The sequence below is a fragment of the Gekko japonicus genome, unplaced genomic scaffold (assembly GCF_001447785.1).
Source record: "Gekko japonicus isolate JY-2015 unplaced genomic scaffold, Gekko_japonicus_V1.1 scaffold2325, whole genome shotgun sequence".
NCBI classification, from domain to species: Eukaryota; Metazoa; Chordata; class Lepidosauria; order Squamata; family Gekkonidae; genus Gekko; species Gekko japonicus.
The window spans coordinates 52,905-67,891 of NW_015160902.1; the positions used below are offsets into that span (position 1 = coordinate 52,905).

Consider the following 14,987-nt stretch of genomic DNA (forward strand, 5'->3'; position numbering starts at 1 on the left):
TGGAGAAAGTAATAATACATTTGTATAATCACTTAGTTGTGAACTATTCTAGAGTTTGGTCAGATAAACTCAGGGGTTACACAGCTGCTTTTCCTGCAATGCTCTGGGCATCCCTGTGTTTAACCACTGCTCCGCAGAGCCATAAAAATACCCTGGGGACAGTAGTTGCTTAGCACTGTCAGACCTGTGACTCAGTGTCCTTGATTCAGACTAAAAATAGATGGAAACTAGCAATATGGTATCTCATTTTATACTGTGATCCAATTAAAAACTTTTGGTGCAAAGTGAGCTTTTTGTTGTTGTTGAGTAACACTATTAATTGGCAACCCAATTATGATTCGAGACTGGGAAGAGTTGGTCCATTGCTGTTCTTTATCTTTAAATCCAGCACAAAGCAGAAGAGATATTTTTTCTCCCACTCATTTTACTTCTGTCTGCAAGTATGATCTCAGGTGTGCTACACAGCTTGGGGAGGTGAGAGAAGACAGGACTGGGGTTGGGGAGCCAGCAAGAGAAGCCACAGCTCCTTCCACTGCATTTATACCCGTCTAAACCCATTGATTATCAAGACTGAGACAGGTGTAACTCGGTTTGGGATTTAAAGGTAAAGAATGAATCACCGGATTGTTATCTGGAGAGCAAAGCTTTTCTCATTGCCTGGGAAATGTACTAGGGCTGTGGTACAGATGTAACTGAAAGTGAGTTTTGAGCCACTAGGTGATACGTTACATTGGTCCCTGTCACACGGCAGGGAAAACACCGGCCAAAGTGCGGCAAATTAGAGCCACACCAAAATAGAGACACCGCGGCGGGATCCCACGGATTCCCCTTAGCCGCGGCGCCGTTGCTCCCCGGCACGATCAGATGCTGGGGAGGAAGCCACAGTTGGGAGGGGGAGGCTGCCGAACTGCGCATGCCATGGCGATCCCATAGGCGGCTTTGATGCGGCCGTCTCGGATGAACCACCATGGTAGGTGGTTCATTTTTGCAGCGGGGTTTTGGGTGGAAGGGGCGAATCGGGAACGGGTGTAGCACGCTTCCCCGATGTTGCTGTGGGATCGCGCCCATTTGCTGCGCCCCCGATCCGTCCCTCTACTGGCCCAAAACCTCTCGTGTGACCGGGGCCATTGTCTTCAGTGAAAACCAGATCGAGGAGGCTAGTGAAGAAGTAGTGCAATGCCATGCGTAAAGAGTTGGTCAGCCTCAACCTCAGTGGGGTTGAGGGTAAGGCAATAATGAATGAGTGAATTGAATAGTAAAGGCAGAGTCTCCCATTGCAATTGATGTATATGACAGTTCTGGATTAGCAGCCCTTCCTGCTGCCCTATACACCTTTCTTAAGCCCACTGACTTCAGTGGATTTAGAAGGGTGTGACTCTGTGGATAATACAATGACGTGACAGCCATGCCTACCTGCTGACAATGATGTTGATTCCCACTGTGTCAGTGACTCAAACTCCTTCACTTAGCCAGCAAAACTCAATGCTCCTGGCTTTTCACTTTACATGGTGTTCCGGTTTACCATTTCTCCCAGATATTCCCATCCCCTTCTGTAGTGACAATGCTGCATTTTCAAGGTAGGAATTTTTTTTAGACAAAGTAGGGGTGCTGTGTCTCTTTGGACTGAATACATGGAAAAGTATGTTTGCACAAAGGGCTCACAGAGCACAACTGGTTGCCCAGTGAAGAGCAGTCCTCCAAGCATCCGAAAACTATAAGCCAATTAAAAATGTGTCATAAATTGCTAGTTATTATTTATGTAAAGGGTTTTTATAGCACTTTGTGATAAAGATAATTCAGAAAACAGTTTACATTTTTAAAGAAAGCAACCAATTTGTCTACTGTATTCTTAATTAAATCATTTTTGTTTGATTTTATTGTTTAGGCATCTGCCATTATATATTAAAGCATACTTTTGTTTTGTTTTGTTTTTCCTTTAATAATGGAAGCTGCTATGGAAAGGGAGTCTAGAGTGCTGAAAAGTGGGGTAAATAAATATTTCCCTTTGTGTTCAGTCATGAGAATCACTTTGAAGCCATGTTTGAATGATTCAGCGCTTCTGACTTCAGATCATGAATGTACTTGTTCTTGTCTATGGCTCATGACCTTATCTGTACTCATAGCAACACAGATATATATTTTTGTACCCATGAACTCCCAAATCTGGAGGTCACTAAAAGCCAAGCCCAGAGCTCATCGTGTACTCAAGAACTTTACTGATTAGTAATGAGAAGATAACTTGGTACTTAAGATCACTGTTCTAAACACACACGCATACGCTGATTGCAAGTCTAAATTGCTGTGCCAAATTTTCAGCAATTTCACATTCAGTGGAATCTACTCTCATAGTCAATTCCTTTAAGTGCAATACGGGTAACTATCCCAGATTGGGTTGTTAGTTGTTGCAGCAAATTGAAGATTAAGATATTTCAGAAAAAGATGCAGATAGCCTCACTGCAGCAAAGCAGAATCCAAAAGCAGAAGTGACATAGTACTTTTATTAGAAGAAACCAAAAATGACACAAAACAGCCTACAAGATTTCAAGTTCTTCGGGACTTTTCATCGTGGCCGTTGTTTTTGGAATCAGACGGAAGGATAGTGTAGAACCCTGAATGGTTGATATGAATAACAGATACTTAAATCCTTTAATGAATGAATTAATTTCATGCAAAATTTGAGCAGAAGTGACCTTCCCCATTCACTTTGGTACCAGGAACTCTCCAGGCACAAAGCTGGTATTTGCACACTGTCACTGAAGTGAATGGGAAAACCCATAGCTTTATTAACAAATCAGATAGCATGTCTTGGGATATGAATTAAAAATATAGAATACTTCACAATTATGGGTGAAAACTATATGTTTGATACTCTGTAATTCATCGGCAGGGTTTTTAATGGTTTGTTAATGTTAATGATTTTGTGTTTCATCATGTTTTATGTGGTGAGCCACCACAAGCAAGTCTCTGTGATGCTATATATATTATTGTTGCTGTCATATATTGTTGACCCTAAAAGTATCATCTGACTTCCCTGGCATGAGATTGCGTAGGCTATATCCAAGGCAGTGAAAGTCTCCCTGGAATGACTCCCAGATCTGGCAACACCGTGAAATAATTCTCAGGAATAGAACACAGCCTGCCTGCCTGTTGTTTTTATTTTATTTTATTTTAAAATGGTTCTCCAACAACCCAGGAAACAGCATTTCTCCCAGCCAGTGTTAGCCCTGGGATTGAACAGGCAAGTCACACAGTCTTTTTGGAGAGAAGGAAATTTTCAAACTGCAGCCATCCATTATGTTGGCCATTTTGCACTGCATGTGTGCTGCTCTGATGTTTGGATCTTCAGAGAGGCACCTTGCTTGAATTACACTAGACCCTACAGCTAGATGGATCCTTCCTGGACTGCATTTCTTGACAGACTGGTCTGCTTGCCTCCATCTTTTTCACCTGGAAAGGGGTTCGTTTGGGAGGCAACATTTGGTTGCAGGGAGGCATCTCAGGAGAGGTATTATTTTTGCTGTACTTTTGAGTTATGTTTGGCTTAATATTTGTTTTGCTTTGATTATTTGCCTTTTTGTGCTTCTGATGAGTTTGGTTTTTTATATTTCATTGTGGCTTTTTCAAGGCTTTTCTGGTTGCCTTCAGTTAGTGCATTGCATGTTTTCCACCTTTTTTGCAGATTAATTAGTGATTTGGGGTAACATCACATTTTTCATTGCTTACGTTTGGATAGGTAAGCTCCCTTTCCTCCACAGCATGATTGACAGGGCAGGTGGATGTTTCAGTAGACATTCTGGAAGTGCTACTTTCATTTGCAGTTACTAAGGGTTTTGGGGGGGGGGGTTAAGCCACTTCAGAAAACCGGTAGCCATTTTCACAGCTTTTTTCGCTAAGCAGAGATGACGGCTCAGGGCACCTCATTCAACAGGCTGTGAAATTGGACCCCTTTGTCCAATTCACTTGAAACTTGGGGGGTCTTTAGAAGAGAAGGTAGATTACATTTTCTGCCATTTTGATACCATTTGTTGAAAAATGTCCAGTCAGGAAAATTGCCATTTTCCCACATGGATAACAATGGGCAGACATCTGATCTACTCTTAATCAAAATAAAAATGGAACCTGATAACATTTCTAAGAATTCTTAAAATTGATACATCTTCCTTTTCTTAAATTACAATATGGAATTAAAATGATGTGTCTTTTCCAGTGCAGACCCCTAGCATATTTTTTTAAAATAAGTAAACTCTGAGCATCTACTCAGGAACACAGTATTTTCAAAGGCCTCAAATTCAGGCCTTTGTGATTTGCTTTCAATTTACCTAAAACATTTCTGAATGAAAAGCCCTCTTTCAGTGTTGAGTGGGCTTTCAGAACATTAGTAACACTGTGGAATGATAACACATACTAACATATACGCTTTGTGGGATGTCATTTTTTCATGCCATAGGTATTAACGGTAATTTGATTGAAGTGTTTTTGTGAATAATCTATTGCAATATTTTGCTTCACTCATAATGGGTTGGATCCTATACCTTTTTCCCACTTGCATAGAGTTCCTGTAGCACTATGTACTTTCTGTTCATTGCAAGACGTTGGAGTTGAAGACCACACTGTGCAAATGAAAGAACGGTATAGGATCTAAGCCACTCTGTTTTCAAGGTTCTGTTGTGGTAATATCTTACTTTTTTGATTCAATCCACAGCTTCACCTGTGTTTTTTTTTTCCTTTGGGATCCCCCCACCCCCATATTTATCTAACACAGTCCCAATATATCTCATGCACAAGGAAACATTTCCTATCAAAAGTGCAAACTTTTTTCCATTATTTGATTTTTTAACCAGCTAAGCCTATATGCTACAAACTTGGGGGGTTTGACCCTTTTTAAAAAAAATCCTAACTTTGAACTTATTACAAATTTTATAAAAGCTTTTTAAAGGAATAAATACAAAATAGTATGAGACTAGCCATTACAGGATTTAAGAATAGGCAGGAAAACTTACATGAATACATAAAAATTCTTTTAAAAAACTGAATATTGGTAACAGGTGAAGATTTCAAAAATAGACTTCTGCAATACATAAAAAAGGGATACTCATAAATTTCTAAAATCTTCCGGTGAAGAATAATGAAGGCCCGGGTATACATGTTATGGTTTTGAATCATGATATGGTGTACAGTCTTTTCTTAGGCACATAACAAGTGCTGTTTTAGGGAAAAGATTAAGCAGCTTAACTGTAGTATTATTTTCAGGTTTAATGCTCTGCGAGAAAAGTAATTGTCTTAATTCCTCCTTTTTTCCCCCTACTGCAGTAATTAACAGAAGTCAAAGGCAGCAACTGGAATCTGTGAGCTACTCCTCTCGCTATGCTCTGGGCCTTTTTTATGAAGCTGGCACACAGATTGATGTCCCTTGGGCAGCACAGTACATCTCCAGTAATCCCTGCATACGCTTCATCTCCATCGATAATAAGAAGCGCAATATAGGTCAGTGCTCCCATTATTCCCTTTAAACACAGTAACAATGGAGGGTGTAGATCATGGAAAAAATGCTACTTAATTGAGTGTTGCTATTCTGAACAGAGCAAGTATTTAACTCTATGCCATAGGGGATAAAAATTTAATGTCACATTTGGCCCATAATAAAACGCACAATGAAACTAGGGAGGGTTTTCTGGGGGTGGGGGGGACCATTGCCCAGCACATGGTTTATATTACAGCATTTTTATGAAAGCAGTGTCAGAGAATTTAAACACATACGCACATCAAAACACAGCTTTTCTAAGAAGTACCCTGAGTCAGTTGTTTCAGCAGTAGTTCTGCCATCCATCCAGAGGGTCACCCCATCTCTGCTGAGCTGAGTGTGCGCCATAGAAAAAATGTTGAGGTTACTGTAATTCAGTATATTTATACAAGACCCCTTTGCAAAGAGCTGTTTTTATGTGTGTTCCGGGGCACATAATTGAAAATAACTGAAGAAGATGTTGTGATCCACTTAATTTCAGTACACTCATGTAGAACAAATCTGGGGAGGGGGATAGCATCTTCTTGAGTTTAATTTTCAGTGGCAAGTAATATTTTTTAGAACATTGAGGCCTTCCTCTAAGAAACAGATTTGTACCAGTTTTAAAGTCACCTTTGTTGTACGCCTAAAGAATATTATTCCTATCCTGCTAGAATATTACATGTTGTATTGTGTATCCCATGTTGACCTGGAAACCCTGTGTGTAGATAGGCATTACCTGCATGGTTCCAGACTGCATGCACCCTCCCAGTGCAGTTGGCCGAAGGGCATACACAAGGACAGTGATCTTGCCAGTTTGGTGCAAGCCCTAGTAACCTCTAGATTAGACTACTGCACTATGTGGGGGTGCTCTTGAAGTGTCTGTAAACTAAATTGGTACAGAATGCTGACTGGAATGGAGATTATATCGCTCCAGTATTGTTTCACCTACACAGGCTCCCAGTTTGTTTCCAGGCCCAATTCAAGATGCTGCTGTTGACTTTTAAAGACTTAGGCAGCTTGGAGCCAGCATACTTTAAAGACCACCCAACCACTGTTGTCATCTTTAAGTGGCCTTGTTTTGGGTTTTCCATGCCATCTAAGACTAGATGGGCAGAAACCCAAGAAAAGGACTTCTTGGTCATGGCACCAAAATGATGGAACTCCATCTCTGGGAGATTCGTCTACACTCCCCCTCCACTGGTGGGTGAAGACTTTTCAGTTTTGTTTGACTTGACATTCCCTCACTGACCATCCTTCCCGTTTATGTGTTTCATTTTATCATTTCATTTATGTTACATGCGTGTTTATTTTAAAGCCTGTTTTAATGTTTTTGATGGTTCACCTTCTTGGGGGCCAAAAGTTAGGTGGAAAGGCACCATAAAAATGTTTTAAAGTGCGTGTTTATTTTAAAGCCTGTATTAATGTTTTTGATGGTTCACCTTTTTGGGGGGCCAAAAGTTAGGTGGAAAGGCAACATAAAAATGTTTTAAATAATTGAATAAACATAAATACGTAGTTAAGATTCTCATAGTGGCCTCCATATGTCTGGATCATAGTCAAAGATGTGTTTGGATGCGCTCATGGAATTTTTAATGAGTAGGTTTCTTCCTTCCCTTCAGCACAGCTGTGTATCTTTGTTCTTTAAATACACAGTTCTACCACTTCCAGGGACATGGTAGGAGATGCTCCTGTAGTCAAAAGAGTTCCTTGTGTGACCTGATGCTCCCATATCCGCAAGGAATTATTGAACAGTTTTCATGTATTTTAATGTTCACATTCCCTCTTCCATCACAGTATCCCAAATGCAGCCATCACATTTGACCACCCCTTTCTTACAGTCCCTTTCTGGCAAATCTGCACACAGAGTCCCCTTTCTGCAGACAAACAGAAGGGGGCAAGCAACCAGCATGGGTTGAATACTTCAGTCAACAGCACAGACTCTGGGCCAAAAAGGCTTGCTTAGAAGAACCTGATAACCTTCATGACTATTCTGAAAACATGAGGGCACTGCTCCTATTTTCTCTGAAGAGCTTGAAGGATACACACCAATATTTAGGTAATACGATGCTGAGATAAACAGAAGTGTCATCTGTAACATGTTAGATGGGCGTCAGATTATTTGGACTGAAGAAGCTGAATTTAGCCAGTCCAAAAACTGAGTTCATGACAGTTCAGTTAACAGAGATTCTGTATATAGCCACGATTAATATTTTAATGAAGTCCAGACCTTTCTGTGTCCAGAGCTCAACTGCTTACACATACATTCACTAAATGCTGTACAGTGATTTGAATAAGGGCCGAATTAGATGTGATTATTTTTTTTTTACAAATTACCAGTGGGAACTGGCAGCCATATTGCAGCTGCAAGTCCTATGGCAACTCTGCAAGGGCCTGATTTGGATCAGTACTGTAATGCAGGGGGAGGAGGAGCTCCTACCTCCCCCTCCCTGGTGCCATTTTCCTGAGTCAAGGCACCCCAGGAACATTGTTTGCACTGACAGGTGTCTGCATGAGCGCTAAATGTTTGCATGTACAGACTCCTGATGAGGCAAACACACACACACCAGGCACTGTTTCAGGTTGTGAAAATGGTATGGGAGGGAAGATAGGAGCCCCCCCCCCCCCGCATCACATTCTTGACCAGAATCAGACCCCTGTAAAAATGTTTTTACATGGAGTTCCCACAGGGAACTGGCAGCTGGCATATACTGCAATTCCTTATGGTGACCACATGAAAAAAGTCACATCTAGTTTAGCCTTACATCTCAAAACTTACACATTTTGCCATTGATTCAGTGATGCACAAATTATGCACATCCAGGTTGATTGGACCCTTAGACCTTCAGTGTCCATGTGTAATGCACTGTCCCACATTGAACTCAGCAGAGTATAAAAGAGGTTCTGCCTCAAAAAGAGTTACGGGGGCGGGGGTAGCTCCGCTCTGATCATGTACTTATGATGCACACATTAGTAGATGTTGGTCATTATGTTATCTTTTGCTAATAAGTAAATGTGGTAGATTAGTGGATAGAGAATAAAAATAAATCTATTTTAATTCTCAGATGTGCTATTTATACATGTCTCCCTTTGCTCACCAGCAGGTTTGGGGCTTAGCAGATATCAGTTTCCTTTCCTGTATCACTTTAACCAATCTCACATCATGTAAAATAGAAATAAATGTTTCTCTATATTCATGAGTTTTCTGTTGCAGTTATACAAAGATTTAAAACTCTGTTGAAAAGTGTAATCGACCACATAAATGGAATGCATAAGAATTTTCAGAATCTTCCCCAGTATAGATATTTACAAAGAATCTCTATTTTTTCAAGGGGGGAAATTATGAAATGGTTATGGTGCTTGTTACATTTGTGCAATTGTTTTTGCATGTGTGTATCAGTGAGTATCTCTCTGTCTTGATAATATGTCCTTTAGGAGAGCTCCAACCAAACTGTACACTACAGGCTATCCTACTTTGAGTGGCTGAGCTGCCCCTTGCCTTACATCTAGGCATGGACACAGATTTAACACTATATTCATGAATACCTTATATCAGGTGACCTGTGCCAAGCTGGTCTGCACAACTGCCATAGCAAAGATGCTGTTGCGGTGGCAATTGTCAGCTATGCTGCCATGAAAGTTGGGGAGGTTGGTCTGTGTCTAGTTGATTGCTATTGCTCTCCTTTCAGGTTAATTGCTATTGCATTCCATTCTGGGTTTTTTCTGCTTTGCGCCAAAACGCTTATCTATACAGATGTGCAGGAGGGTGTTGTAGTGTCTGGGATTTCATTAGGTGCCGTGGGAGAATGTGAGTTCTCAGCTTCAGCTACCTAACGGTCTGTAAGCCTTAGCTCACGCGCAGGAGGTGGCCAGGACTGTGGGGGGGTGCATACGAATACCCTATATCCTATTATGCCCATGGGGCCGCTGCCATTCTTAACAGTGCCTATGTTACTGCATCTATAGCTCTGCAATAAAAGTATAACCATTCCTGAATGCGTGTACTGCGTTGTTGGCTGTGGGTTCTGACAGCAATTCACACTGACAAGGTTAGGATAAGCTGTCATCTTTGAAGTGTCTGCTGTTTGAGGTCACAGCTGTGGGCCATCTGCCAGGAACGTCTGCCCTTCGCACCTGCCCATTTCACCCTGGGCCATGTAACTGCAACAGCCCTAATGAATGTGTCTGTCATGTAGATCATTTTGAGAGGCCAGTGAAGGTGCAGCCCATTGAGGGCACAGGAGGTCAAGGACTGGACCTTTGTCCTAAATCCAGTATTGAACAAAGAGCAGTGAAGCATGAGGAGTGTTGGAGAGATGTGTTTTCTCTTGCAGCCTGCTCTTTCATACGTGGATAACTTGGATATACATGGCCACTCATAGCTAGATGGCTTCTATGGTTTTTTCCCATCTTCATTTCTGTCCTCAGATTCGCCATGAACAGTTGTATTAATTTATCCTGGTTATGCAGGAAATGTCGCAGTGTTCTGCACTGCTGGGTTGGTAAAGTGCGTTTTCTGAATAGTATAGCTGTTTTTAATGTCAAACATAGCAAAGGTCTCTGTCCTCAGCCATGCACACAGAGAAGGGAATTCACCATCTCCAACTGTGAGTCAGTATATACAGTGAACTGCCGTGATATCCTTGCAATGCCATCCCTCCAGAAAGGTCATCAGTGTCTTCCCAGTTTTTGCTTCTGCTATTCTTGCCAATCTCACTCTGTTGGGGGGGGGGGGCTTATGTACGTTTCTGATGTGGAAGATACATTAGACCAATATTTTCTTCTTGATATACTGCAGTCATTCCCACATTTTTAAAAAGTGCCTATATTTTTATTTTACATGGATTAGTATGGGTATGACCCTTACCTGGATAGCCCAGGCTAGCGTGATCTTGTCAGATCTTGGAAGCTAAGCAGGGTCGGCCCTGGCTAGTATTTGGATGGGAGACCTCCAAGGAATACCAGGGTCATGACATGGAGGCCGGCAATGGCAAACCACCTCTGCAACGTCTCTTGCCTTGTAACCCCATGGGGTCGCCATAAGTCAGCTGTAACTTGATGTCATTTTCCACCATCAGTATGGGTATGAAAATGAACTACGGGAATTAACCCTTGAAAAAAACTCACTGTCAAGGGAATTTCTTCCCAAGAAACAGTGGGAAAGGTAGGATCTTTTTCCCAATCCAATTCATCCTTCTTATCCCAAAGCTTTCTCTCTTTTGCCCTCATCTCTATGTCTTCCCTCGCCCTTGTTTGTTATTTTAATTTGTGTTCAATAAATATATGTATATTTTTGTATGTTCCATAATTAGATTTTTAGAGTTGGCCCTCTTCTATTCTTGACTAACCTTTTTAGGTTCTGAATTCTAGTTTTAGGTTCAGTTTTTTTCCCTTTTCCCTTTTTTTGTCCTTTCGTTCTTCCCTCACCTTTGGCCAGTTTTGGTCTTTTGAAAAGAGCCACTTTGCATGGGCGACTAGACCAGATTCCTAGAAGTCCCTCTATCTTGTCCAATTTTCAGTATCCACTCGTGCACATCTGGGCTGACCACGGCCTGGTCCATTGCAATCAGTCTCTCTCTTTTTTTTTTTACCCAACTGCTGCCTCATCCTGCCAGGAGGACTGTCTGTAGTTCATACACATCCCCAACATTACCCATTTCTTTCTCCCACATCTCCTAACAACTCTGTTCACCACTCTCCAAATCAGTCCTCTTTGGATGGAAACATCATTACCATTGTATCAGAACACATCAGCTTGATTTAACCAACTGCTTCTGGTGGATTAAAAGAAGGGTAAAATGTACCAAAGCATGTTCAACCTACATGACACAGATTTATAAACAGGAACGGAGGTGTGGGGAGGAGATCTGCCAATATTTGTTGGCAATAATTTGTCTAAGAAAGCCAGCTTTCTCAAGGCGAGTGAACTATATAACTGTTGTAAGGTTTAAAAAATAAAACACTGAAGACCAGCAGTTGCCGATGAATTGCTTCCCACAGGACCTCATTATGACATATGGTCCTCCTTCTCTTTTGTGTTCTGTTGTCCCTTGTTAACTTAGTTGAGTTTTGCAAATTGCAACTCTATTCCAAGAAAAGTAACAGGACAATAGTGCTTATTAGAAGCAACACAAAAATAGTGGTGATGGTGGGTGCTTCTATTTAATCTCAGGGGTTTTGTAAGAATGGCTCCCTGTTCTCCATTAAGGAATGGCTATAAATGGAGCTGAATTTGGGGGGGCGGGGGGAGATAAGCAATTATGGCCCCGGTCACACTGGGGGAAAAGGTGCGGCTGAAATTCAGCTTTTTTTGAGCCGCATCAAAAGAGACGCGTGGCGGCGGGATCAGACAGATCCCCCGAGCCGCCGCACAGTTGCTCCCCGGCACAGTCAGATGCCGGGGGGGGGCACAGATCGGCGAGCAAGGCAGCCCGCTGCGCATGTGTGCACCTGCGCAGTTTGGCCAGGGGCCTTCCGTACTGCCGGAGACGGGCGCGCCAGTGATCCCACGGCCGCTCCTGCTGTGGATTTTCAGGTAGGTAGTAGTGTTTTGTAGGGGGTTTTTTGATCCGCATCTTTGGCCGGAAGAGACAGATCGGGGACGGGTGCGCGCCGCTTCCCAGATGTTGCGGTGTGATCGCGCCCGCTTGCTGTGCCCCCAATCCATCCCTCTCACGGATCAAAGCCTCCCGTGTGACCGGGGCCAAAGAAGAGCTATTGGTATTTTTAACATCAAGATCATACTTAATTCTCCTGACTTAATGGATATTACTTTGGGCTAACATTCACCCACTCATAGGGAAGCTCTGGATGCCAGAGGTACAGACAACATTTTTACCAAATGGTAAGCATGCTATAGTTGCAATGGCCATTACACAACAGGTGTTGATACTTCACATGTGCAAGCACATTTATAACTCTAATCATGTCACATTGTTCCCTGTTGTTCATTGCAGTGCATGATTGGCTTAACCCTGTTGGCCCAGACCTTCAAAGAGTGGGCCTTGCTGAAAGAGACAAAGCAGAATTAATAGGTTCTGTCATTCTCCTTTGACTCGCCTAGGCCCCGGTCACACGGGCAGGAAACTGCAGAGGAGAAGCATGGCTGTTTGCCCTGGGGCAAACTACTGCGCAGTTACGCAATCAGACCTCCTGTGGAGGTCCTGTGGAGGTACCGTGGAGGTTCCATGGCAAGGGAGAGGTGCCGATCACAGGACAAGCCGGCGCGCAACGAAGAAGCGCGCGCCGCGGCAAACTGTTTTTTATTTTTGTGTACATGACAGTTGCGCATGCTCCGTTGGTGCGCGTGCGCATCCACAGAGACTTGGACAAAAAAAACACCTTATTTGCAAGGGGACATGGGCGGGCACCGGATGCCACCGGAAACGCGATCAGACGCCCGCCCTTGCCCCGCAGTTTCCGGAAACTAGTACCTCCAAGGTACTAGTTTTTTGCCACGCAGTTTCGGCTGGAAGCCTCGGTTGAGCCACGGGAGTGCTACGCTTCCCAGATGTGCTGGTGAGATCGCGCCCGGAAACTCCGGCTGTTTTCCGTCTCACTTGTGTGGCTTCTGTTACGTGTGACCGCAGCCCTACATGCTTTATGTAGGCTTCCTGACATGTTGCCTGTTACATAGTGCCAACTTGCACTCAGGGGATCAAAAACTAGTGTGCCCTTGCTGTTCCTTCATGAGACACATTAGAGGAAGACCTTGGAGACTAGAACTAGATGGTTATTTGGTATAACAAAGAGCCCAAGACAGAGAAATCAATAGCAGGACAGGAATGCAGAAGGTTACTCAAAGGCTAGCTGATAGATGGAAGCAGAAGAAGGATATACTGTAAATAGGAATAGTTCCACATTTCATCTTAGGAGGTTCATGTGATGGCTAGGAAAGAACAAGGAACTATCAGTGGGCTGGAGACATTACTTCTGTAAAGATAAAAGCTAGACTGGGCTTCAAGAGTAACGAAGAAATAGACTGAGACATTATATACTAGGGCAGTCAAAGGGGGTTGCTTTAGCTTCATTCCCATTGCAGACCTATGTACATCAAAAAGGAAGAACCTTTGTTTTCAGACACATGTTTCTTTTGCACTGGATAGTCTTGATGTTGATTCTTGAAAGAATGCAGTGTGCATGGAGAGCATTCAGCCAGCCATTTGGAGTCAAAAGTTTCATCACTGTTACCAGCCTGTGCTCATAGAGATCCTCCAGGTCTTCAAGTGCCCCAGGGTACCAGCCTGAACCGCCAGACTGGCTGTCCTCCCATCACCATGACGCTGACTTTTTGGAAAATAGGTGATCCTGATGTTTTGGACTTACAGTCACAACAGATTGGTGGTTGCTTTGGCATTTATATACATTGGGGGGGGGGCCTTTGGAATATGACATTGCCCACCCCAGACTAGTGGATTGGTTGACTTGGGGGCAGCCTTTGACTTTTGAACAACAAGCAAGCCAGATAGATGAATGGGCAAGCTAACTGCTTCAGTATGTGCTCATGTGAAAGCATCTCTAATTTCATTTCACAGGCTCATAATTTGGTATGTAGCGTGGACGTTGGTGTTCTGAGATTCCTAGCTTTCTTGTTTATTTAAAGCCAAATTTCTGGGCTTTAACAAAAGGCAACTTGCAAAAATGAGCGAATGATGAAATCTCAGAAGTTGGGCCGTTGTAATCTCTCCCTTATATATAAAGCCATAGTGGGCTCCAACGTTCCAAAATAAACACCTTTAGTGTTTGGCCGCAAGAACTGTCAGTCAGAAGACGCTGGCTGGGTTGACTGGCTGCTTTGTGCAGTCCCGCCCAGCGTTTCAAGGTCTTTTGCATATGGAAGCTGATTGGACTTCACTCCATTCCACACCTCAAACTCCCCCCCCGCAAGGCAGTTGGAATTGCCAGTTGCATATGGAACCTACTATATTCTGGTAAAATATGTCCTCACTCACAACACATCACTTCCCCTTCAAAAGAAACAAACCCAATAACACAATCATGCCACATCACAAAGAAGACAGATCACACCACAAGCAGAATACCACAAGGCAAAAAAATGATAGGAAAAGGTGCCAGCAGTCACCCCATTACTGCTACAGAGAGCGCTTCAGAGGATGGTGTGCAGGTCCCAGGTTCATGTTTTAAAAGCTGCCTGGGGGATTATGGACCATTCACACACTTTCAACCTTACCATACCTCATAGGGTAGTTGTGCAGATCATACGGGGGAGAGGAGAATGATGTCAGCTGCTTTAGTTCCCACTGCAGGGAAAGACTGCCCTTTCCCTAGGCAGAGGCTGGGGGGGGGTGTAAACCTGAAGACAGGCAGGCAGATAAAGGTAGGCTGAAGGTTGCCTGGAAAGGACATAGGGTTGCCAACTCCAGGTTGGAAACTTCCAGGATATTTTAGGGATGCAGCCTGCTATGAGTGGGGTCTGAGGAGGAGGAGGAAGAGGGGGACCTCAGACAGATACAATGCATACTCCCCA

General features: G+C 43.1%; 1 protein-coding gene across 1 annotated transcript in view; it reads left to right on the forward strand.

Annotated features, from left to right (window-relative positions):
• Positions 1-1,181: 1,181 nt before the first annotated feature.
• Positions 1,182-14,987, forward strand: part of LOC107121105 (renalase-like) — a 40,388-nt gene continuing 26,582 nt past the window's right edge. Inside the window, exons 1-3 of the mRNA XM_015423963.1 lie at positions 1,182-1,224; positions 3,374-3,505; positions 5,311-5,484. Of these exons, the coding sequence (XP_015279449.1) occupies positions 1,182-1,224; positions 3,374-3,505; positions 5,311-5,484 (349 nt within the window). The remainder of the gene's footprint in view (positions 1,225-3,373; positions 3,506-5,310; positions 5,485-14,987) is intronic.